At 46.8% G+C, this 25,016-nt stretch overlaps 1 protein-coding gene across 3 annotated transcripts in view; it reads left to right on the forward strand.

Moving 5' to 3' along the window:
- Mcph1 (microcephalin 1) overlaps window positions 1-25,016 on the forward strand; it is a 206,855-nt gene that overhangs the window by 171,194 nt on the left and 10,645 nt on the right. For 2 of the 3 annotated variants that reach the window (XM_060381444.1, XM_060381446.1), the window contains one exon: window positions 12,745-12,982. The exons of the other annotated variant lie outside the window; for it this stretch is intronic. In XM_060381444.1, coding sequence (XP_060237427.1) covers window positions 12,745-12,982 — 238 coding nt within the window. The remainder of the gene's footprint in view (window positions 1-12,744; window positions 12,983-25,016) is intronic. 3 annotated transcript variants of the gene reach the window in all.

Here is a 25,016-nt window from a genome sequence, read left to right on the forward strand (position 1 = left end):
GGAGTGGGACAAGTTCCAGGCCAGGCTGTAGTGTGAGACTCTTAAAAAAAAATGAAAGAGTACCTAACAATTTTAAATCCTGAAGTACTGCTTGCAGTTGCTGAACGCTGCGCGGCATGAACTGCGGATTTATGGCTTCTTGAAGGTTATTCCCCAGACAGCTGTGTTCCCATCACTTCTGCAGCCTTTAAAACTCAAACGAGGCTTTACAAAGCCAAGTTTGGCACACACCAAACTCTGACGTGGACTGTCTGAGTAGCATTCAGTGAAAGTCAGAGAAACGCTTCTGCCACGGCCAGCTCAATAATCATCACGGACAACCGCAAGTGTCAGTTGTACTTGACTCCTGGAGACGTGGGGCCAACAGTGACCCTCTTTCAGCACTTTATTGTGCTTTTTTTTTTTCATAATGTGAGGGTTTCAGTCCATGCTTTGGGCGAGGCTTCCTCCACAGTACATAGGCACTGTGTTTACTGGGAGTTTCATCATCAAAGCAATGCCACCCACAGGTAGCCCCATACTGATGTAAACAACTCCCTCCCCTGTCCTCACCCCATATTTTTTTCTTTGTAATTTATGTCTTTTTTTTTTTTTCTGAGTTAAAACCAAGGAAGATTATATAAACCATACTCTCAGACTCAACAACACATGCTTTGCCTGAGACCATTGCTGCCAAGGACATAAAGGCTCTCTAAATCATTGTCACTGTCCATCACGCCTCCTCTCTGACACGCTCTCCTCTCCCAGTCATCAGCCTGTCAAATGCTCCTGAGGCCAGTCTACTTAACCAGATACAGATATTCAAGGCTGCGTTGCTCCTGCATTAGAGGCAAACTCCCCTCCCACCCATCCTTGGAGCTCAGGTTTCGGACCATAGCCTAAGCAGCAGGGAGGGCTGCATTGTGCAGTATCTGGCATCTACGTCGGGCTGATCGCTTTGGGCTTTGTGTGAGAATTCTTATGGATGAACATCTGAACATTACTTCTATGCACATACATACACTTTTGACTCGTCAGAGGCACCAGAACTTCCTTTGAGAGCAATCCGGATGTCAACCAATGTATCAGTCTTTTTTCATCCAGAGCACTGAATCCAGTTAGTCCATGAGTTAGCGCACATTTTCAAGGGTTCAGTTGTGTCAAGCAGACATCTGACGATAAGGCTAGCAAGATTAAAAATGGCCTCCGCCACAACTCTGGGAGGTCATCACCTGCATCTTGTCATAAAGAAAGTGAAGCTCTTACCAGTTGTATAGCCTGAGGTCTCATAGCCTGGAGCGTGGGAGAGAAAAGATACTAACTTGAAACATCCATGTGTTTAAGCCCCAAATTAACAAGGTCAAGCGTAAAGTTTGTTATGGAAGGTAAAATAAATGTAGACCTGTTGAAAGATTTAGACTAAAGGACTCAAATATCTTCAGAGCTGTCAAAGAACTGATGGCTAGAAAGACCATCATACTTTCAGACCAGAGGATGCTAAATGACTCCTGGTTGAGCAACCATGTCTTTAGGCACTATGCTATTCAGCCAAGCACATGAGCTCCACCTACACAGTAAGACAGGCCTAGTTTGAGCACTTCCTACCTCATTGCCAGCATGGCCCCTTGTCAAGATGCCTTAGACTTCCATCTTAACTGTAAAAGGTTATGATGATGGTGTCTACATCAGGAAGTTTACAATAGCTGGGCATTTTGTAGAATGTACCTAGAATTGCCTAAAAAGTGTACACACTCCAAATATTGCATGACTGTGAATGAGTAGAAGGCTGTGCTAAAATGTCCACTGCATTTCTTGAGTGTCTGCATTTTCAGTTTTCCTTCCAGCACTTCTGCTGAGCAGATGCCATGAGAAGGTGAAGCTGCGAGTTAGGAGAGGTAGGGGCTTACCGAAGACCACACACAGTAACAGCTGCCATTTTAGCTTACACTTTTCCAGGAGCCCAGACCTATCCTCTTGTCACTCAGCTTCTGGGGACAGGAGAGATGCTGAAGAGATAACGATGGGAATTCTTGAAGGATTCCTCAAAGGGAGCTTCAGGGTGGCCACAGGAAGGAAAATCAAATAAGAAACAAGATGCTCTCTGTCACGAACAACTCCACATTTGGCTAAGGCCGAGGATCTGGCTTGCTTCCATGTATGTGGACCTATCTGCATTGCCCCCGTGGCACGCCTGGGTTGGCTACCCAGAGGCTATTTAAGCTGTGGGCTGGCTTTCCCCGGGGTCCGAGGATTGTTCAATGTTCCTGAATAAACTGCATTGAAAAAAAAAAAAAAAAAAAAGAAAATGATTAATTCCTTTAAAACTTTATTCTGTTAATAAATTGCAGTCCATCTGTATCTATGACAAAAAAAAAAAAAAGAAACAAGACAGCATCAAAGAGAACATGGCATATATTGGAGACACAGACTAAGCCAAACATATGAGCTAGCTTCACAGGAGCTAGTGCTCCCAAGGAAATCACACAACACACACACACACACACACACAGTGGAGGCAGGGGAGCTGGGATAGGACAGGAAGTGCCAGCGCTTTAGTCTGGTGGTCCTGCTCTGTGCCACATGCTGGGTGCAGCCCTTGGGGTGAGGGAAAAGTACTCAGCAGAGGCTCCTGATCCCTATGTGGGAAGAGGCTGGGCTTTACCACACTCTGCACCCCCCATGTCTCTAGGCCTTGGAGGGCCTGTCAGCAGATCACAGTAATCCCTTGGAGTAGAGCACCTTGTTCCAAATGTGACAGGCTTTGAGAAATGCTTTTCGATGTCAGTCTGACTTCTTTTAGACTTGTGTGGTTGTGTTTACTTGCTAAGTAATTTGTGGCAGCAGCTAAATAGGCATTTTTACAGCTCAGAGCTCAGAGAAAACGTGACCCTTTCCAGAGATTTGTGTGGGAAGGTCAGGTCACTGTCCCCTCCATGATGTGAAGCCAGAATGCCCTGGTGACAATCAGGAGCCTCTGTTCTTAAGATGTGGCTCCTTCTTAGCCTGTCCGCCAGGCTCTTGGCAGCAGAACACCCCTCTGAACTTTCCCTCCTTCTTCTCTGCCCCTCTTTTCTAGCCTGGGGTCAGCTCTGTTGTCCACTGGTGTCTCTAGCCCAGGAAAACCAGCCAAACATCTGGCTCCTGGCAGCCCAGGGGGAGAGCAGAACTGGCATGTGGCTCCCTGTTGTGAAGTCCCTTCACTGGTGAGGAATCACAGCATCAACGAAGTACACTGCGAAAAGAAGGAAGATTTCAAGTTTAGCATCCCTCTGCTTTGCTATTGCCCATGGGCCTTCTATGTCAGAACAAAACTGTTCTCACACACTCCTGGTGTGATTTTTGAGTGGAGGTTGGGAAGGGGACCCATTTACCTCAATGAGGACTGTAAGACATGGATTTTGTTTCCCATTTTCCCTCATTTATTTATTTATTTTATTCACTTTACATCCTTGTAGTTCGTTCCTTCCTCCCCTCTCAGTCTCACTCTCTCTCCTCCCTCTGCCCCCTCCCTTTCCCATCCACCCCAGCTGATCACGTTGCATCAGGACTAAACATATCCTCTTCCCCTGGTGTCTGTCAAGGCAGTCCTGCCAGGGGAAAGTGACCTAAAAGCAGGCAAGTGAGTCCCTGTCCCATGCATTCCCCACTTCCCTTACTAATGGACCTGCTTGAAGCCTAAGCAGCCCATCTGCTACATCTTTATAGGGTACCTAGGTCCAGTTCATGCATGGTTCTTGGTTGATGCTTCAGTCTCAGCAAACCCCTTTGGACCCTGGTTAGTTGGTTCTGTTGTTTTTCTTGTGGGGCTCCTGTCACATCCAGATCCTTTTCTCTTTCTTCCCACTATTCCCCAGCACCTAAGGTTGAGGCGGAGTCCTCACCCCAGCCAGGGCAGCTCCCCCTCAGCAGCTTGTTCCTCCCAACTTGAAAAGTCAATAACATAACTTGCTGCTGACAAGAGGGATTTGTTGTTTGGTTAGCTGTCTGGCTGTCTGGTTGGTTGGTTGGTTGGTTGGTTGGTTGGTTGGTTGGTTGGTTGGTTTTTGAGATGGGGTCTCACCCTATAGCTCAAGCTGGCCTGGAACTCGCTGTGTAATGAGTTTTTGATGGCCCTGTCAACTACATTCTTCCCACTGTGTGGTCATGTTGGTCTGATGCCTGCTTATTCAGCCTCATTACTTGGTCACTTCTTAAACACTCTAAAAAACATTGTCTTTTCTTATAACTCACCTGCACCCTCCTGCACATTCACACTCCAGTGATCCTGAACTATGTTTTGGAACGTGCCAAGCTCTAGACATCTGTCCCCTGAAGTACCTGTCATGTGCCTTCTGCTCGTTCTTTCCCACTTCCTCCCAACACCAGCAGCAGGTCTTCCCAGCCGTTCCTAGTCTACTCAGTCTCTTCTTTTCCTTAAACTAAATGTTTCATTATGCTTTCACTTGAGAAACAAAGTAGACTGGCTATCCCCCCCCCCCCGCCCCTTTTAATGCCCTCAAATGAATGGTTGGAGTAGCCAATGATCCAACATGAGAATGAAGTATAGGCTCTCCTCTGTGACAGTATCCCGAACGATGTGGAGAGGCAGTGGGAGCAGGATTTACCAGACAGTGTTGTCAGGTTTTCTGTGCTAGCCAAAGGAGTTTTATGTCCTGTATTCCTGGGCCTCAGTTTCCTCCCTGTACAATGAAAGCTGTGGTCATGGTGCACTGAACAGCTGTACCTGGAACAACCCAACACTGGGGATTTTATGTCTAACTCTCCTTCATCCACATCCTCCCCATGATGCCTCTGGAATCAGTACTCACTGTAGAGTGAGGTCCTCTTGCCTCTGCAGTACCTTCCAGAACAAGCAAACACTTGCAATATCAGAGTACAGTGGGAAGAAGGGAGCCATTTCTGCCGGTGGGGGAAATTTTCAGAGGGGGTGGTGGTGGAGATTTTGTCTATGTGTGTGTGTGTGTGTGTGTGTGTGTGTGTGTGTGTGTGCACCTGTGTGGAGATCAGAGCACAGCTTCTGGTGTCATTCCTTTGGCACAATCCTCCACCTTGATATTATTGTCCACTTGATAGTTTTGTCTTTTGGGGGTTTTGGTGTTTTTGGTTTCGTTTGGTTTGGTTTTTGAGACAGGGCCTTACTCTAAAGGCATGGCTGCCCCGGAACTCACTGTGTACCCCTGGATGTCCTACAACTCACAGAGATCCACCTGCCTCTCTGCCTCTTGAGTTACGAGATTAAATGTGTGTGCTGCCATGCCTGGCCACCTTGGTCTTTTTATTTTGTTTTTCCCCCTCCCCCATTTTATGTGTAGGAGTGTTTTGCTTATGTGCATGTCTGTGCACCGTGCATGTGCCTGGTGCCTGAGGACAGAAAAGGGCATTGGATCCCCTAGAACTAAAGTTACAGGTGGTTGTGAGCCACCATGTGGGTACTGGGAATTGAGCCCAGGGCCTCTGGAAGAGCAGCCAGTGCACTTAACTGCTGAGCCATCCCTCTGATCCCCACCTTGATTTTCTTGAGGCAGGATCTCTCACTGGCTTGGAATCCACCAGGTAGGTAAGCTGCGGCCAGGAAGCCCCAGGGATCAATCAGTCTGTCTCTGTCTTGCCAGCACTGGAATTACAAGCACATACCCCCAAATCCGGCATTTTAAATGTGGGTTCTGAAGACTGAACCCAGGTCTTTACACACACAGTGAGCACTTTACTGACTGCGCTATTGGCTCAGCCTACTTTCAGTTATTTTAGTTAAAACTATTCTTCTCATGAAGAACTTCAGCACCTGCCTCCTACCCGAGCAAGCTGAGAGACGCCACCAGGCTGTCTCTGCACCCTGCCTTCTCCACCTGACACTGAGCCGTCTCCCGACAGTCTCAGTCACGGTGCTAGCTGTTGGCATTCTCCCTCTGCATGCCTGGGCCACTGGGTGCTTGTTTGAGCCATGACCATGCATGGGCAGTGGCACCGACCACCTCTAAGATAAGTCAAGTGGGCAGGATTTGAGGGGAGAGCCCATTAGATAAGCTTCCCAGAGGAGGAGGCATGCTGCCCTTGAAGGAAAAACATGGGACATTAAGTATAAGGCTGGAAAGGTACACTAAGTTAACATGCAGGAAACTGACATTTTCCACAGTCAGTTCTAGGAGTGTGCCACCAGCCATCATAGGCAGGGAACTGAAGTCCAGGTTCACTGGCAGCATGCTTGAGGAACACATTTGGCGGGCAGTGTGCAGTTGAGAGAGTGGATTAGCAGCCCCTCCCCCCAGCCCCAGGGTGTAGGAGCAAAGCAAGTCACTAATGAATCAGAGCCCATTGTGGACTCAGAAGTCCTGACCTGAGAGGGAGGCTGTCCTATGGCCACACGCCCACGTGAATGTTCCAGAGACCCACCCGTGTACCCAGAGCTGACAGCACCAACTGCTTCCCAGTTAGGGAGGTGTCAGGTGGCCCATACTCTGAATCTAAGATGAAGTAATGGTGCCACCTGATTACGTTTTCCATGCTGCTGAGAAGTTTCATTAGGCTGATGCCCAGCATGTACTTGAGGTTGTTACACCATGGAAAGCTCATCAGGGAACTCAGGTGTGGAGCTATCTCACTTGACCTGGATGTGTGTTTGTCTTCTTTCTCCTGGTGAGAAGTGGAGTTGGGAAAGGCCAGCACTGTGACACCCAAACTGTTTGATTCAGAGCCCGTTTGTCCTGGCTAGCAAGCAGCCCCAGGCATCATCCTGGAGCGCCAGCCCCTTATACTGTTTGCTGAGGGTGTGTGGCCACCATGGCCCTGTACCTCCTCACCTGCGTGTGGCTCTCCAGGGATCTGTGTATTTCCTCCGTGAGCCAGAAAGACTCGGCAGATGAACTCTGACAGAAATTGAAATCCGGTGCCCTGGCTACAGTGAGGAAACCCTCAGCCCCCGCCAAGGTGATTCTCCATCGTGGACAAATAGCTGGGATTCCTTGGAGCTAGGAACCTGGGGAATTCTGTTCCGCTCCACCAGTACAGTCTGCCGTGACTGACTTCTAGGTAAACAGATGTGAAGGTCTGAGCTAAATCCTGGTGAATCAGTAGCCTCCCTGATGAGGGCTAACACACAGCCACAGAGACAGCGTTCTCTGAAACACAGCTGCCAGCCAGGCCTTGGCCTCAGCTGGCACCGCACCCTTGCTAACCTCCACGAGCAGCAGTGGAACGAGGGGCTTAGAGCAAGAAGCACCCACTTCCCACCTTTTGCTTCTTACCTGCCAACAGTACATAGACACATGTGTAAAATATCACTGCACTGCCATCTGCAGAGAGCATCAGGAACTCTCCTGGAAACCCAGGCTACGCCCTGAGCACTTGCCCGTCCTGTTTACTTTAAAGGCTGCCTGCGCAGAGGGCATCAGTGAACTCCGTTTGATTGCTCTTTCTTCCAAGGATTTTGCAGAGCATCTCTGCGTAAGTAAGGCTGGCCTCACCCAGACTCCCGAGTGCCGGGATGACAGATTCGCATCAGCACACCCACCATTCATCCCTGACGTGTAAGGAGACATTTAGATTCCCCAGGGAAGAATCTGTTCTATCAGAAAACTACGCTGTGTTGCTTGCGCATGCCCTTCTTCGTCATCCGAGTCTGCTCTGGCGGCCTCGGAGCCACTTTGCGATTCCATAGCTGGTAAGAACTGCCGGCCATGCAAGTGCTGTGTGTTGTCATGAGATGACACTGTGTGGAATGGGACACTTCCTCTCCACATCAGGAAAGCCATCGAAGCCCACATCAGTCCTCCTCATGTACATGCGTGCTCCTCCAGGCCTCCTTTTGTAGATCTCAGCCTGATATACTCATTCTAGTTGGTTTTCAACCTGTGATTTTTTTTTTAGCTTTGCCTTTTTGTTTTTTCACATGTCTATGTTCATATGTGTGGGGGTGCACATGTGTGGGGGTGCATATGGAGGCCAGGGATCGATGTTGGTTGTGTTCTTAAATCATTTGCCAGTTTACCACAGCAGTGTCTATTGCTGAACCCAAAGCTCACTACCCAACTTGTTCCATGGATCCTCCTACCCCATGTTGGCTCTCCCCTGGCTGGGATTCAGGTTTTTCACCATACCCACAGGGTATTTATGTGAGTGATGGGGATCCGAGCTCTGACCTCGTAATTGCGCAGCAAATGATGTGTCCACTGAGCCAACCCCTCAGGAAAAGCTTAGGTTCATGTTCAGTTATGTCACCTTGCTGCGGTGACAACGGAAATAACATATCACAGTGGCCACCCATCCATCCGTTCACTGATTCACACTTCGTCCCCGCTGTCACCATCATCCCATAATATCCTCATGCCTGGCCAGCATCATCTGGGCTGTGTGTGTGGGGGGGGGGTGGTTGCAGTGAAATTGGAGGTTAAGGAAATTGCCTTGAATTGTGGTAACAAAGGGGATTAAAACAGCCTTGAAAATAATCAGCACAAAATCACTTGGGACATGAGCTTCCTCTCCCTCTAAAGGGGTAGGAAGACAGGGCTGGAGGGGCATAGCTCTCTGTCAGTGACTTGATTTTCCTTTTGTGCAGTATACGGCCTTACAGTTCTCTAATTTAAACATGTACCAGGCCAGGGAATGGTTCTTTACTAGAAAGGAAAATGCATGAGCCAAAGACAGGGGCAGTGTCAACGAACAATAAGCAGTTTGGGCACAGGCACTCAAAGACATGTGGTGTCTCTAAGGATGGGGCACAGGTCCCTGTCCTTTTGGGTGATTTGGAGAGGACAGGAACTCTACAAAGAGAGCAACAGAACCAAAAAGTCTGAGCACGGGGGTCTTTCCTGAGACTCATACTCCAACCAAGAACCATGCATGGAGATAACCTAGGACCCCTGCACAGATGTAGCCCATGGCAGTTCAGTGTCCAAGTGGGTTCCCTAGTAATAGGAACAGGGACTGTCTCTGACATGAACTGATTGGCCTGCTCTTTGATCACCTCCTCCTGAGAGGGGAGCAGCCTTACCAGGCCACAGAAGGAAACAATGCAGCCATTCCTGATGAGATCTGATAGACTGGGATCGGAAGGAAAAGAAGACCTCCCCTATCAGTGGACTTGGGGAGGGGCATGCTTGCAGAGGGGGGAGAAAGGGAGGTATTGGGATAGGAGGAGGGAGGAAACCACAGGGGGGGTACAAAGTGAATAAAGTATAATTAATAAAGAATTAAAAAATAAAAGATGCTGGAAAAAAAAGTCTGAGAGGCAGGAGGACTACTAAGGCCCTGAGAAGCAGACTTCCCAAGCCTTCCTTTTAGGAAGGACTTCACCAGAGCTCAGCAGTGAGCACAGTGCCAATCACCACAGTTTCTACGGCAGTACACATATTCATTTTACTTAGGTTTGGAAAGAGGATCTTCTCATTTCTTTGACCAAATACTTGAAAAGAAGTAATTTAAAGGAAGAATGTCTGCTGTGGCTCACAGTCGAAGGGGATCATTCCGTCACGGTGGGGAAGACATGGCAGCAGTGGAAGCCTGCTGGTCACGTTCCATCAGCACCCAAGAGGCAGAGAGTGAGCGGGAAATGGTCACTGTCTACAAGGCCTCAGAGCCCACCCCCAGTGACCCACTTCCTACAGCGAGGCTCCACTTCCTAAAGCTTCTACAACCTTCCCAAACAGCAACATCAGCCTTGGACCAAGTGTTCACATTCAAACCACGACAGAAAGCCAAGGCCTGTGCAGGCCCAATTGTTTTGAATATAATCACACTTTTTAGATACTTTGCCTCCTGTGATTTCAGGCTGAATAAATAAACAGAAGGAAGAATTTTAATCTGTTGACTTTAGCTTTATAATCTGAAGGCAGGGACCCTGTTTGCCATCATTCACTAGCACCCCAAGTGACCACAGCAGACACACCTGCCTAGTGTGGAAAGACTAGCTAACCATTAAATTAGCAACTAAAGCCACATTCTGAGACTTCGAAGGCTCATTTCCCTCTTCCTAAAGAAAAGCAGGCTGCCTGCTGCTTATAATACTGTAAGGTAGTGAGCTCAATCCCATTTTTTTTTGTCTGTTGTCTGTGAGACAGTGTCGCACATAGCAGAAGCAGGCTTGAACTCGCTGTGTAGCTGAGGTTGACCTTGAATTCCTGATCCTCTTCCCTCCACCTAAAAGTGTTGGGTTACATGTGTGTGCCACCAAACCCAGATCATTTGTTGTTGTTTTTAAAAAGTTGTGTTCTAATGTATGTTCATTGTATTAGCATTTTAGAGTAGGTTAATAAAACCACAGCAAATCCTTAATAGTGGGTCAGTGAGATCACTCAGACACTTTGGCATCTTATACACTTAGAATTGTTTTCTAGTAGAAGGAAGAGAGAAGGATGTGTCTCGGTTTGGTTAAGTGCAGGGCTGAGGGCTTAGATCTTCCACTTGCCATCTTCTCATTCAGCCAGTTTCACCGTGTCCCAAGGACTCAATAATGGTGTGTCCTACATAAACATGCCCATTTAGCCCAAAGGGCATTTTTGGTTATAATAGTTAGGGACAGTTCCCTCAAATTTTCAAATCTCACCTATTCTTAGACCGCATTGGAGTATGCTTCTGCAGAGGAAATGTGGTCACTCTGATGGGCTTGGACCAGTCCCATCTTCCCCCGGGCTAGAAAGGGACCCTGTGTAGAACACATAAGCCACCACACTGCCATAACATCTATGCTTTCTGCCTGCCACTTAGGAAGAAAAGGCCTTAGCAAATTAACACACATCAATGTCTAATGTGTAAAAACTCACTTTTTACTTCATGCCCTTCCATTTCAGTCATGGATCCCATTTATCACTGCTTGGGATATGTGGCTATGCCCTGCATAGTGCTTCTTGGGCTCCTATTTCAACACAGCTTGGTCAGCAGCTCAACAGCTCGATGGATAGTGGTGATCTTGGGTTCTTCTTTGCATGTAACTCACCACGTAGGTAGGGTAGCTTTCTCTGGGCCTGCTTTAGCCCTGGCTCTTCCTGTAACCACTTGACCCACCGCCTTTCCCACAGAAGCACTGGTGTGCCCCTCACCATGTTGATGAAAGAATCACTGATAGAGCAGGACACTGCTGCCACTTCCCAGCTGGGCACATGCTGTCAATGCCTAGGAATGTAAAACTCAAAGGCAAGAGGAGAAAAGAGAATTGGTGACCAAATTGCTGAATATGGAGTGTGCCCTACTGCCCTGCTGATAGTGGCGCTACATTTTCATAGCAGGGCCCTCTTTTTATATTAGGGCTAGGTGTGGTCGTGCTCACACAATCCCAGCACTCCGAAGATAGACACAGGAGACAGAGGATTCCAGGCCATCCGGGGATAGGAAGAGTTCCAGGCCTCTCTCACTGACACAGCAAGACCTGTTTCTGAAACAAAACAAAAAAACTGTAGTGTGCAAACTGAGTGGAAATCCTACGGGAGGTGTGAACTGAGTAGTGGGAGATTGTATGGGCGGTGTAAAGTGAGCAACTCACACTTTGTGCTTGCAGGGCCTTTGGCCCTCTGAGCAGAGCCCCAGCGAGGGTTCACTCTTTTCAAAAGAGTTCCTTTCCCCAACACTTGACCTCAAAGCCCCTAGATTCCCTAAGCTGTTGATCCCAGATATTGGGGGAACAGACTAAAATATTCAAAATACATAGCTCCCACCAGCTCCAAGGCTATTTGCATTTTTCATTAAAAAAAAGTCTTTATCAATCTGTTACTAGTAAAATGTATTTAAAATAATGGGCCTGCCCATTTTCCCACGGGTCAACCAGATGTCCAAAACTGCCTCAGAGTACAAGGGAGTTCTGGTTTACATGTCTATTTTTTTTTTAAATTGCTTCCTTCTGTCTGTGGCACTTGTTCTCAAATGCTATCTAAAACATCCTCAAACCATTTTCGGAATGACTCCTTGAAACATCTTCTAGGATCCCTCTCCCCTACATGCACACTTGATCTCCCTGGGGAGTGGCCTCCTTGGGAATTCTCTTTCTATGTCTTTGCCATCCTACCTGGTAGCAGTCTTAGTGCTCTTAGTCACTTGCCAAAGAGTTGAATGATGGCAAGGGAAAGGCCAACAGTAGATAATCTGTTCACTAACACAGTCCTTTGAATCACTTAAACGATACTCATAGATGTACTTAACAGTCTGTTTAGTGGTTGGCCAATCTTTAATACTTTGTTTTTTAAATTGTGATAATTCAGGAGGCAACACATTTTTTTCCAGAGTTTTATCCATGTCTACTTTAAAAAACATCTTTCGTATCATTGTCTTCGTGAGTCTTCAGAATATAAAATTTGCCCAAGAATGCATAGCTCTTGTGGTTTGGATATAAAGGGGTCCCAAAGGCTGGTGTGTTGAAGCCTTGGTCTCCAACTGGCCATGCTGTTTGAGAAGTGATTAAATCAGAAAGGTTTAGTTAACTTTAATTTCAAACCAGAACTGATCTGTGCGTGAGTTCATGACCAAATGGGCTGTTAGGAGGTAGGGACTGGTTGGAGGAAGCTGGTCACTGGGGTGCGCCTTTGAGGGTTGTGCCTTCCCCCCAACCCTTGTTCTGTACTCTGTTTCCCAACTGCCATGCTTAGAACAGCATCCTGAGCCAAAAGATAGCCTTCTGCTCTGGTGGTGTTTGTTGCAAATACACTGTTATGCTGACAGAAATTGACTAACACAGCAACCTTACCTTGAGTCTGTTTTTTAAGAAGAGAAGTGAGCTTCACCGTTAACCTGCTCTCCAGACAGCCTGAGTTCTGCCTCTACTGACTTCCTTCCATCTGCCCACAGATCTGCCGACTTGAACGCCAGTTGTCCACCCAGCAGTACCAAGGAACCCTCTTTGCCAATCAGCCAAAAATGTTCATCGCACCAGCCAGCAGCCCCCCCAGAGCCAAGCTGTGTGAACTGGTACGCCTGTGTGGTGGCCAAGTCAGCCCAGCCCCTGAGCTGGCCAGCCTCATCATTGGTCCCTACAGTGGCAAGAAGGAAGAAAGGATCCAGTACCTGTCAGAGAAATGGGTCTTAGGTAGGAACCCAGGTGGTGGGATACAACCAGGAAGAACAGGGGAGGGTACTGCTGATCACGTGGCTCAGGGGCTTAAGGAGAGCACTGCCTTGTGGTCCTGGCAGTAAGGACAGGACTCAGGAAAGAGATAGATGGTGCCCATGTGGCCCGGTTCACAAGGAGAGGTAGTTGCAGTGGGCCTCACCCTTAGCACATGTAGGAAATCTGCTCACTCAGAGCCACTCCAGCCTCAAGTTGTAAGCACAGATGACCTGGGTACACTGGCTGGCTTGGGTTCTATAGGCACTTGCACCAGGTGCTACCTTAGATTCCCAGGGAAGAACAAATACTAGATACCTGGCAGTAGGAAGTGTGATGGTGGCAGACGGGCTTTACCAGTTTTTCCACTGTAGAGGATTGCAGGACTCTCAGGAGGAGAAGGGCCATTCAGCCAGGAGTGAGCATTCTCAGGCAAGTCCTTCCTCTCCTCCACCTTTCCCCTCCTCTACCTTACCTTCTCCCTTCCTCCTCCATTCCCCCTCCTCTCCTCTCCTGTCCTTCTCCTCCTTCCCTCCTTTTATGCTGAACACCCTACAGTGGACTCATCCCAGACAGGATGAATTTAGGACTCAGCTTTGAAGATAAATTTTAAATCTTCATCCCTGAGATTTTGACAAATGTATTAGTTTGGTGGGACTAAGTCCTGCAGACCAGGCAGCTGTAATAGTCATTTTCTCACCATCATAGGATCTAGAAGGCCAAGGGCAAGGTAGGTTCTGGCAGACATCCTATGGCTTTTCCTTGGATTTGCAGGTAATATCCCTCCCCTATGTGACTTCTTTCTCTGAGTCCACACTTCCCCCTTAAAGACGCTGGTGAGACTGGTTGAACCCTACTGGGACCTAATTTTACATTAATGTCTTCCTGGGTCCTGTCTCCAAATACATTACATTCTAAGGTGCTGGGAGTTGGGGCATAAACATAGGAATTTTGAGAGGCCTCAGCTCCTGGTTCCTTCTGAGCTCTCTCTCTCTCTCTCTCTCTCTCTCTCTCTCTCTCTCTCTCTCTCTCTCTCTCATGTGAGTGTCTCTCTTCTCTCTGCCTTTCCCTCTCCCCTTCTCCCCTGTGGTTGAGGTCCCAATTATCTCCTCCTCTCCTCTCTCCTCTCCTATCTTCCTCCTGCTCCCCTCCCCGACCCACTCCCTTCCTCCATCCTTCTCTAGTCCTCTCCTCTACCTTTCTGTCCCTCTTTTCCCTCTTCTTCTCTTTCCCTTGCTCTCCTGAGGCTGAGGTCCTTACTGGGTCCTTCAGAACTGTCTTGCCCGTTATGTATCCATCTCTTTCCCTTTCGCCCTCTTGCCCTTCTAGCTTCACCTTCTTCCTGGGTTTATTCAGACTGCTCCCCTACTTTACCCTCATCTCTAAATCCCAATGTTCTGGTTTCTCTCACTGTCTTTTTGACATTCTTCTTGAATAGATAAATAGATAAAAGTTACATTCACACAGAAACTCATACATTTTATGAATATGTTTTCAATGATTGATGATTATCCCTGTACATTTTCAAATAAGGCAATCAAAAGTACTTTTTACTATCTGCTACAGAGCAATTTGTCTTTTGCTTAGAAACTATTTAAAAAAAAGAAATCTACCCTTCAGCTCTAGTCCCAAGCCAAGCCACTGTTTACTCTTCTGAATGCCAAGAATAGAACCTTCAGACATCCCATGTTCCGAGGCTGGGTTCTTGTTTAGTTTCTTGGAAAAGCGCATCAAACTGACAACCACTGCAGACGAGAACTGGCCTTTGAAAACAAGTCTGTACGTGGCTGGTATCAGCAGTCTGAAACAACAGCTAATGGTTCCAGGGTTCGGGAATTGTGGGCTGCTCAGGAACACAGCCTGAGCCTGCACTTCTGTTATTTCCAGGCTGGGTGACTGACGGCCCTTCCTGTTGCTCCTGCGTCCTGTGCAGTCCCTGTCTCAGCCAGGCTGTTCTTCCGGTTGTTTTGTCAGTTGGCTCAGGCTGGGATTTTAGGGGATGACTGCCTACCTGTTGTTGTCTTCCCAAGGCCTCCTCCCCTGCAGCATTCTCTGCATGTCAGGGCTGGCTCAGGGACCCTGGTTTCTGCTTCTTTTCTCGCCCTAATTGACGTCCTGTTGCTGACCCATCATTGATTACACCAGCTCCTGTGCCCTTGGCAGTATCCGGGTATTGTGTGTGTCTCAGGCCTGCCTGTGTAAGATGAGTCCCCATGGCTCGTGGGGACCCCCCAAACACACCAAGTCTTCCAACCTGAGCCATGTATCTTTCAAACACTAATTAGCTCAGTTATTGTCTATCTGAGTTGAATTATAACCCAACAGCTGCTGTGGTGTGCACATAACAGATGCCTCCATGTTTGTACATCAAGCACAAATGCATAGCACAGCAGGGTCCTATGCTTGCTGTCCCCTCCAGGCTCTGCGCTGCCTTGGTCTTTTCCTGCCAGTGCAGGATCCTACGGTCATTCTGCCAAGGCAGAGGGGGAGGAAGAAGAAGAGAAAGAGCAGAAATAATATATTCTTAAAGCATACTAAGAAAGGCTAGAGATGCAGCTTGATGGCGCTGCATTTGCCTAGCACGTACGAAGCCGCAAGCCCAGCTCTAAAGTAAATGAGTAAATAGGAAAAATGAAGAATAAATAAGATAAAATTAACAAGAACTTTTAAGGCATGGGTTTGAAAAGGAAAATTATTTTGTGATATGCTGTGAAAGACAATATTCAGTGTTTATTAATTAGATTTATTCCCACTGGAATAGGCAGTGTGAGTTTGGGTCAGAGAGAGTCTTGAGAGTGGTTTGGATAAAATGTTTATTTAAAAATGTTAAGAGCAGCTTTTTATATCCACTTTCAAATTTGTAAGTTGCCATCTAAAATGAATATGCCAGGGCTGAGTGTGGTGCACTTGGTTGGATGGTGATGGTTTTATATGTATTCTTATAGTTGATGAGTTCTGTGTGAAACTGCTGAGAAATGCCTCAAAGAAAGTAAGTGTTTCTTAGAAGAATTCCTCCTAGCCTCAAGTCTGGCCAGCTGAGCATCCTGCCTTCCCGGCCATTGTGTGCAACTGACATAGGGCAAGAGCAAGTGCAGAATGTCACCCTGTGGAATTCAGCAGAAGGCATTTAATCCTTGCCTTACTCATGCGCACCACAGAGGGTGTCAGACGCCTTACAAGGAGTCCATGTTCCCTGTTCAATCCCTAGAGCCCATTTTCCCTGAAACAGCACTGTACTCAGGCCAACATTCTCTGTGAATCATTCAATCATAAGGAGAAATGGGGATTTTTGAGCAAGGACAACCCTGTGGGCACTTGCATGTACATGAAAACCAACAAGAAAACAAACATCAAATTCCTGGCAGCAGGAACCAGGCACTACTGGTCCTAATGCCAGTTACATGGATGCTATTTAAAACTGTTTTTTAATAGTTGGATTCTCCTAGGCACTCCCATGATGTGTAGTTCCTATTTCAAAATCTCAGAGGTTCCAGGATCTAAGGACCTTGACTGGTGAGAATACAGGTAGAGCTCTGCACCAGGAACTGTCAAGATGTGTGACGTGGTGCCATGGTCATTGTTGGTCACGCCATCCCCTCCCTTTGATGTTATCAAATAATATGGGTTTGGCCTTTCTCAGGAGGCTGCTTCCAGGCTCAGCCTCCCCTTAATTGTCTGGGATATGTTCAAGAGATAAGACATGCATTTATGCTATTGTGGGGAGATAGTGTAGTATTCTCCACAGAGCTGCCAGAAAAAGAAAGTTTAACCTTGATATGACTTCCGCATAACTTACAAAGAACATTTGACTTGATTTTTCACCCTTGTCAGAGCTCGCAGGAAAAAGGTCCCTGATAGCTTGGGGGCCTTCCCATGCTGGTCTAGGCTATTCATTGTGTCCCCCAATGGCTGACCAGCTAAGTGCATTAACTGTGGCTTTCCATAGAACAAAGGCTGCTTTGGAGGAGGCCATGGACCTTGGGGATTCATAACTATATGGACACATGAGGACTGTCCAAGCCCACCTTGACCAGTATCTTCATAGATAAGAACTAGTCACAGGAGGCTGAGGTTCCAGAAGGGAAATCAGAAGACTGGGAGGCCATCATGCACCTTGGCCTGCCCTTCTCTTCCCATGTGCTTAATTTACACTTGTCAAGGAACCCAGAACCAGCAACCCCCCAGTCACGCTGAGGGAAAGTAACAACCAAAGCATACATGATTGGAAACTAAGTGGTAGAACTGTATAATTCTAACACCCAAAGCTGATATGTATGCCAACGTATCCTTGACAGGATTCTGTAAACTGGCTGCTGAGGTGGGTACTTTAGCTTTGGTTTGGGAAAAATAAGGAAAGAATGAACTCAAAAAAAAAAAAAACTAAACTCTCCCAGTAGTCCGTGTGATGTCCTTGAATTTTCCTAGTCAGCCAGGCTGCCCTCATCCAACCCAAGACAGTTCCTTCAGCCACCCTCAGCACAAAATGCCACCTCAGAACCAAAAAAGCTCCCATGTCATGAGCTCAGAGCAGAAATGATGTGAGCACAGCAGTGTTTCATATGTGTCAGAAGAAATGTGTGTGCTGTCTTGGGAAGCCACCGTGGCCATCAGCACTTTTGTACTTGGTGTTTGTGATGTGACAGGCAGCTCTATAAAACTTGCTATAAAGATTAGACATTCACTAAGCCCCACAGCAGCCCCAGTCCCAAGCAATGCCCCCAGTGTATAAGAGCTGCCCCATGGCTCCCAGCATCCAATAAAAGGAACTTCAAAGCCTGACCTCCTAATGGGATGTTACTGATCATTTAGCCTGTCTTTGCTCACTGGCTTGGTTAATTGATGCTCTGGGTTATGGCTGAAAGGTAGTTTTCTTGTGGCTCTGGAGTACCGTAGGCTCTGGCTCCTTTTCTGTTGCCTGCTAGGCAGTTAATATTAAACACCCTAGAACTTCAAGTGATGGAGATTCAAGCTTGTGATAAAGCTTGTCGGGAACTTAGAATACGAATGTATTTGGAGATAAGACTTTGGAAGAGGGCAAAAGGTTAAATTCTCATGAATGTAGATGTTAATCTATTTGGAGAGTTTCTTTTCTAAGCAGAGGAGGCGCAGGCACAGAGAAAAGACTGTGGGTGGAAGCAGGAAGCCAGCGCATCAACCAGCCAAGGACAGAGACCTCAAGGTGTGTCACCTTGACCTCAAACATCAGTACAGAGCTTTGAGAAAGTAGCTGAAAGCTGTTCACGCCACCCTGCCTGGGCTCCTCTCTGATTGCAGCCTGAGCTGGGGAAGTGCATCAGGAAAAACTCCAGAAGCCCCATCCCTGCCACCTGATGTCTCATTTGGCATCTTCTTCATAGGGAGTGGGATTTTATACTGGTAGGGAACTTTTCTCTCAATTGTAAGATTTCAAACTGGTAGACTTCAGACTGTATAGTACAGAAACCAGTGTTCTGCAAACAGGACTGGGGCGGAGGTGCCCCCACCTTAGAGGGAAAGGCAATAAGCCTCCCCTAGCTTTCAAGCTGAGAAAACAGTAGTTGGATGAAATTTTGCCACTTTAACTTTCAGTCTGTTTCTGTTCCTAAACATCAGTGCTTAAGATAAATGTCAATAAGATAATCCCTAAGTATGAAAGGAGGAAAAAATTATGGTGACACCTCCATATATTAATAGAGCAAAGTGGAAGGAAGATGAAGCTGGGCAGTAGTGACTTGTATCATCTAAAGAGTAAGAACGCACACAAGCCTGAGGAAGGAAGGCAGAGCAGTCAGTGGACAGTGCTGCGGCTGGAGCTAGACACGACTGCACACAGAACAGGGTGTCAGAAAATCAGGGCACTGTGGTGAGCAACTTCACGCTGATAAATTCAAGAGTGAGACACAAAAACCAAACAGGGAACCAAAAACACGGACAAATGGATCATCACAAAACGTGAAGAAAAAAACCAGGAGAGTGTCTCTCACCCCACACTAAGCTGCTGTAGGAGGACAGGGTGATGTCCTAAGGGCACCGACCTGTGCTCCAGGGGCTCAGCCATCACAGGAAGTGAGCAGAAGCTGCCTGACCCTCGGGGAAGTCCATACAGCCTTTAGGTTTACAGCAACCGGAACACATGCATTCCAGGAAAGCCACCTTTCGGGATGGTGGGAGCCTTGAGCATGGGGTAGACAGCCAGACCTCTCTTCTGCTCCACCACCCAGGAGCACAGCTGTCCTGCAGCTAATGCTGGGGGCTCTGCAAGAGAGATCCTCACCACCATCTTATGGACCGTGGAGAGTGGGCAGGAGCCGAGTGGGCACTCATCAACCCTGAAGACTACATGAACCTCCAGTGACTCCAAAGATAATAGTGAGGCCAGTAGTAAGAAATGGGACAAGGGATGTGAAAAAAAAATTCCAGAAAACCATCCAAAGGTATAGTAAATCCACAAAAAAAATGTTTACCAACACTAATCGTGGGGAAACATGAATCAGATCCCCACACCCCTCATGATGGGCACTACCACCCCCACCCCACTGCCAAAAGTTAGAAAACAAAAAGTGTTCAAGAAACTGTGGGTAGCTGGAGCCTTTGTATGCTTCTAAGGGAAATACAAGTATTTCGGCACTAAGGAAAATGCTGTGCAGAGTTACCAGTGACCCAGTCTGTCCACTGCTGGACATGGATAACCTGCCCCAGATGTGACAACTGTCAATGAGGATGTGTATGTCTGTAACTGTAGCCACCTTATTCACAGTGGCAAAAGGTGGAGGCTACCCAAGCGTCGGTTGACAGATGGCAGCGAAGCAAATACAGTGATTCCGCATGCTGTACTGTCTCCTGCCTACAAAGCAGAGCCTGACACCTGCAACACACGATCAAACGTCATGCCAGGCACAGAATAACAAACCCAATGCCATACCTGTGGCATCCCCAGGACAGACAAAGTCACAGAGACAGAACATGTGACTGGGGCTGCCTGAAACTACTGCAGGCAGCATGAGAGTGGGAAGCCGCTGTTCAGTGGATACAGAGATTTGGTCTGGGACCATGAGAAAGTTTAAAATTCATAAGTGCTGGTATCTGCACAGTACTGTCAATGTGCTTTTATTGAAATGTTCAGTCAAAATAGCTGAAATGGCAGATTTATAGTTTGTATATCTTATTTTAAAAGTAGCATCTCCTCTATGTAATTTTAGTAGTAGGCTTTACCAAAACTAACAAATGATCATAGAACTAAACAAAGAATAGTTATACATCCCATTTTCAAGGCTACTGATCTTAATCTAATCGCTCCTTTTGTCAAGGTGGATATTTAAAATCTAAAATGAGATATTAGTGAATAAAAGAAACATAGCAATGCTACCACCCTTTTCAGCAGTATGCTGGAGTGGCCATTCAAGAAAACAGAATGGGAGGGCAGGGATGGAGAATGAGAGAAAGCATCTTTACATGGGGTAATTGTCTACGCAGACATATCTGATAGACACAAGATGCGCCACAATTAAGTCAGTTGAACATCACAAAATCCACCAGTGAGATCGGAAGCACTGGGATGGCCTTGTGATAAGTCATTTTATTTCCATGTCCAGGACAGAGAATACAAGTTCTATGAATGACAGGCCAGGGCAGAGTATCTTTCCTGTGGCTGACTGCTTCCTGCACCCTGAGAGGTGCCAGGCTTTGGGTAGCCCTGGGCAGTGTCAGAGCTGAAAGGAATGTGAGGAGCTGCCTTGGGTCAAGCTTCTTCCTCAACACTGTGTTAGCTACTTGTCTCTTCATTGTGACAAAATATCAAACTTCTTCCTCAAGAATGCTGTGTTAGCTACTTGTCTCTTTGTTGTGACAAAATATCACAGAGCAACTCAAGGAGGGAAGGGTTGCTCTGCCTCACAGTTTAGAATGCAGTCATAGTGGTAGGGAGTCACGAAGGCAGGGCAGCATGTCACATCTCTCAGGAATCAGAGAGGCAAGGCCTGGTTCTCAGCTCACTTTCTCCTTTCTATTCCTTCCAAGACTTGAGCCCATGAAACAGTGCCTTTCACACTTAGGGTAGGGCCTCCCAGTTCAGTTAATCCACTCACCACCTCTTCACAGATATGCCAGGAGATTTGTCCCGTAGCTGATTTATCAACCTGTCAAGTTGCTGGTCAGTGTTAGCTAACACACACACACACACACACACTCAGCATTGAGTCTCATTCATCATTCAGTAAAATGATACTTACTTTGCACTGCTCATGTGCTAAGAGAAAGGCACAGCCTTACACTCTAAGAAAGAAGACAGAAAGCAGATTTTAAACAGCACCAGTGGCAGATGCTATGAAGAAGATGTGGTACAGGAATGCAGTGGAGGTGAGAGAGGTCCTTACTGAGAGTTTCTTTGGAGCCAAGGACAGAATAAGGAAGAGGATCAGGATAGACCTCTGCCCTGGCCTGGTAGGGCAAGGCTTCAGTCAGGAGAAGCAGTCAGCCCATGATGGCCAAAAGGAAGGAGAGAGGACCAAGGGAGGGGAGGCCAAGGGTGCTGGCCTAGAGGATGGCTGCTCTTGCTGAAATGAAGGATAGTTATCCCTGGACTTGAGTTGAAAGAGTCCAAAAGAGATATGAGCAGAGCTAGCAAGGCTAGGGGACCAGTGCTGAAGGAGCAAGGTTTTGCTCAGCCTGTGGAAGACAAGCCTGTGGGATAACCATAGATGATAGGAGGGACCTGCTCCATCAGCTCCATACAGAACTGTAGCCAACCTGTGAAAGTTATTCAGGGGTGAGTGCTGGGTCCATCACTCGAGAGTGCTTTGTGATTGGGGCTGGGAGTTTTTATGTCAGCCTGACACAAGCAAGAGTCATCTAAAAAAAATAAAGGATACCCCAGTAAACAAAATTCCTTCTTAAGATATGGCTGTAGGCAAGCCTGTTGGGCATTTTCTTAATTAGTGATTGATGGGGGAAGGCACAGGCCATCGTGGGCAGTGCCAGCCTGGGCTGGTGGTCCTGGGTACTAGAAAAAAAATATCAGGCTGAGCAAGCCATGAAAAACAAACCAATAAAGCAACACTCCTCCACAGCTTCTGCATCAGTTCCTGACTCCAGGTTCCTGTAATGCCTGAGTTCCTATCCTGACATCCTTTATTTATTAACAATGATGTGGAAGTGTAAGCCAAATAAACCCTTCCCTCCCCACATTGCTTTAGTCTCGGTGTTTCATCACCATAACTAAGACACCCTAAGACAGGGACGTCCATAACCTGAGCCCCTGCTATTGAGGGCAAAGCTCTTGCCATAAATATGCAAGCTAGCAAGGCTAGGGGACCAGCCTTTGCACTGGTCCCCTACCAGAGGCTTGGGTAATACTCATCCCACAGTGAAGTAGGGGAAATGCCTAACTGAATGAGCCTGTGTATGTGGCCACTGAACTTTCTTCGATACACAGAGAAAAAGCCTAGTCCCCAGTACTCTTAAGTTGGCACAGTGCCATCAGTCACTACCAAGTTTTAGTTAAATACTGTGACTTGTCCTCCATACCATAAAACATCAATGTTGGCAGCATGTTGGTCCCATACACCAACCATGAGACCACACAGAAGTGTGGCAAGAAAGCTGCAGCTTGCTGTAGATTCATGCCAAGTCCTATCAAAGAACATGGAGGGTCTGGGGCTAGAGTTTTTGTTTTAAGAATGAAAGAACTAAGGAAGGCAGGAAAGAGACAGAAGGACAGGGAGGACTCTTGCCTCAGTTTCAAGGACATCTCCTGCATCTTGTCTGCTTCAAATGCTTAGCTGTGTACTGACGACACACCCGAGAAGAGGAAGCAGGAGGGTTAGGAGCTCACGTACTACCTGGACTACATGAAAGCCTGTCTCAAAAAGCTGAATGGTGATGGTGATAATAATGCTAGTTTTTCTTGTCCGGAGCTGCGCTCTGTCTGCAGTTTACTCACTATGTGACAGGACTGGGGAAGCAGGTCTTGTCATCTGCCTGACCCGTCTGTGTTCCACTGATGCCCAATGCCCCTTCCACTCACATTATTCTACAGTGTTTTATGTGTTCCGTGCAAACCTCATTGGACTTTAATGCTGTAATTACAACAATTCCCTTTTATCACCTGGTTCTCCTTTTCAAATCTGTATTCCTATGTTAGAGTCACTATATTAATTTTATTTTTTTTAACTTGAAATTTTTGGATTATGTTGAATTTTCAGATTAAGTAGGAAGAGACCTTCTTTTATTGGCTTGTTGGTGTTGAGGGTTTTTTGTTTGTTTGTTTGTTTTGTTTTTTTAATGACTTTGAATTGACTCAGTCAGAAATCCATGTATAAAACTGGGGACCAAGGAGCTCTTGCAACCTGGATGGCAGTATGGCTGAATCACTTTATAGACCAGGTACAGAGAGCAGATCTGCATCCGTGCTTCAAAATCCAGGTACATTTAAACAAAATGTCAGTATAATGTGAACACGTAAAGAAGACTGTAGCATTGACATCGCAGAGGTGTGTACAAGCAAAGACAAACGGCACAAACTAATGCAGTATCACAACAAACTCAGATGAAGGTATAAGCCATGAGGCTCGCTTCACCACTGTAGAGGACACTAAGTGGTGTGCCCATGCTGTTAGTGTGAAACACGTGTTCATGAGCACACGCATACATATGCATCAAATGCGAGCCAGTATGTTCCTCTCTTCCCAAGTACCCCGGAAATCCCTCACCAATGCCCGTCTTATATGGAAGCATATCTTTACAGGAAGGCAACAGTTAAATTCTTGAACATTTTCTTAAGCCAAAACTAAGATGAGCTTTATTATATCTTCTACTCTCTTTTTATTTCTGGAATGAACCCCCTTTTCTCCCTTGTTCCACACAGCCACCATTGCTGTCCATCTTCCGTGAGGTGTATTCTTCAAGGCCTAACTAATTGCATGGTTGTCTAATGGGAGATGCCTATAAACTCTAATTAAGCTTGTCAGCCAGGGAGCTCCAACAATCAGCTGTGTTCCTTTTTTTTTTTAATAGTAAAAAGACACTTGTGGCCAGTAAGCCTTTTAGTACTGACAAAATGATAGTCTATTAGTCAATATTTTTGTTTCTGACAAAAGTCCTGAGAAAAATGACAGGAGAGGAAGGATATATTATGGACCACAGTTCAGAGATCTCGAGGCATGATTGTCTGGTTCTGCTGTTTAGGGGCCACAGGTGGACAGAACATCCTGATTGGGGGTAGCAGCTGGGAAGCACAGGGAGCGAGGAGTAGGGCAGGACCCAGCCCAGCACAGACCTCGGCCACCCACTTCCTCTGCAAGGCTCCACTGCCTAACGTTTCCAGCACTTCCCCAAGCAGCCGCTGGGGACCAAGCTTTCCACACAAGCTGTGGAACATTACACATGGCAGCCATGGCGGAGGGATTGTGGTTAATTGTCGCACACTGCACTGACCAGCTGCCTGGCCTCTGTGACCAGATACACCTTACACCTTTCATAAAGTAATGAAGTTTCAAGCCATAAGAAAGCATTTCCCCAGTCCAACCGCTTTCAGTGGACCACAAACTGGGTTTTGGGAACTGTGCCTGACTTTGTATTCCACATGGAGTATCTAACTGAGTATACAGCCGGGGACAGTCTAGATCTCATGATTAATATCATAATCAAAATTAAATATTTATATTCTCCCTTCTAACAGTGGGTACTCAAAGAAGCTCACAGAGATTAGAGTTCAGGTATCGTTGACTGGCACGTGTCCCAGCTCCATCCAACAAAATGTTCTGTCCCGATGGGAATGTCCTTAGTATGATAGGACAAAGGACTGTCAAAGGGAGTGATCTGAGGCTAGTGTGACTGGGGAACTCAGTGGTATTACTTTTACTTTGTTTCATTTTACTTTTTAAATCCAGAGTACTATAAGGGCAAGTGAGACTGTGAACAGCTCTGAAGCATTTAAGATGTTTAAACTATCATTTTGTAAAGCATTAAAAAAAAGGGTTACAGCTGGGCCTTGGTGGCACATGCCTTTAATCCCAGCACTCAGGAGACAGACACAAGCAGA

The sequence above is a fragment of the Meriones unguiculatus genome, chromosome 4 (assembly GCF_030254825.1).
Source record: "Meriones unguiculatus strain TT.TT164.6M chromosome 4, Bangor_MerUng_6.1, whole genome shotgun sequence".
NCBI lineage: Eukaryota > Metazoa > Chordata > Mammalia > Rodentia > Muridae > Meriones > Meriones unguiculatus.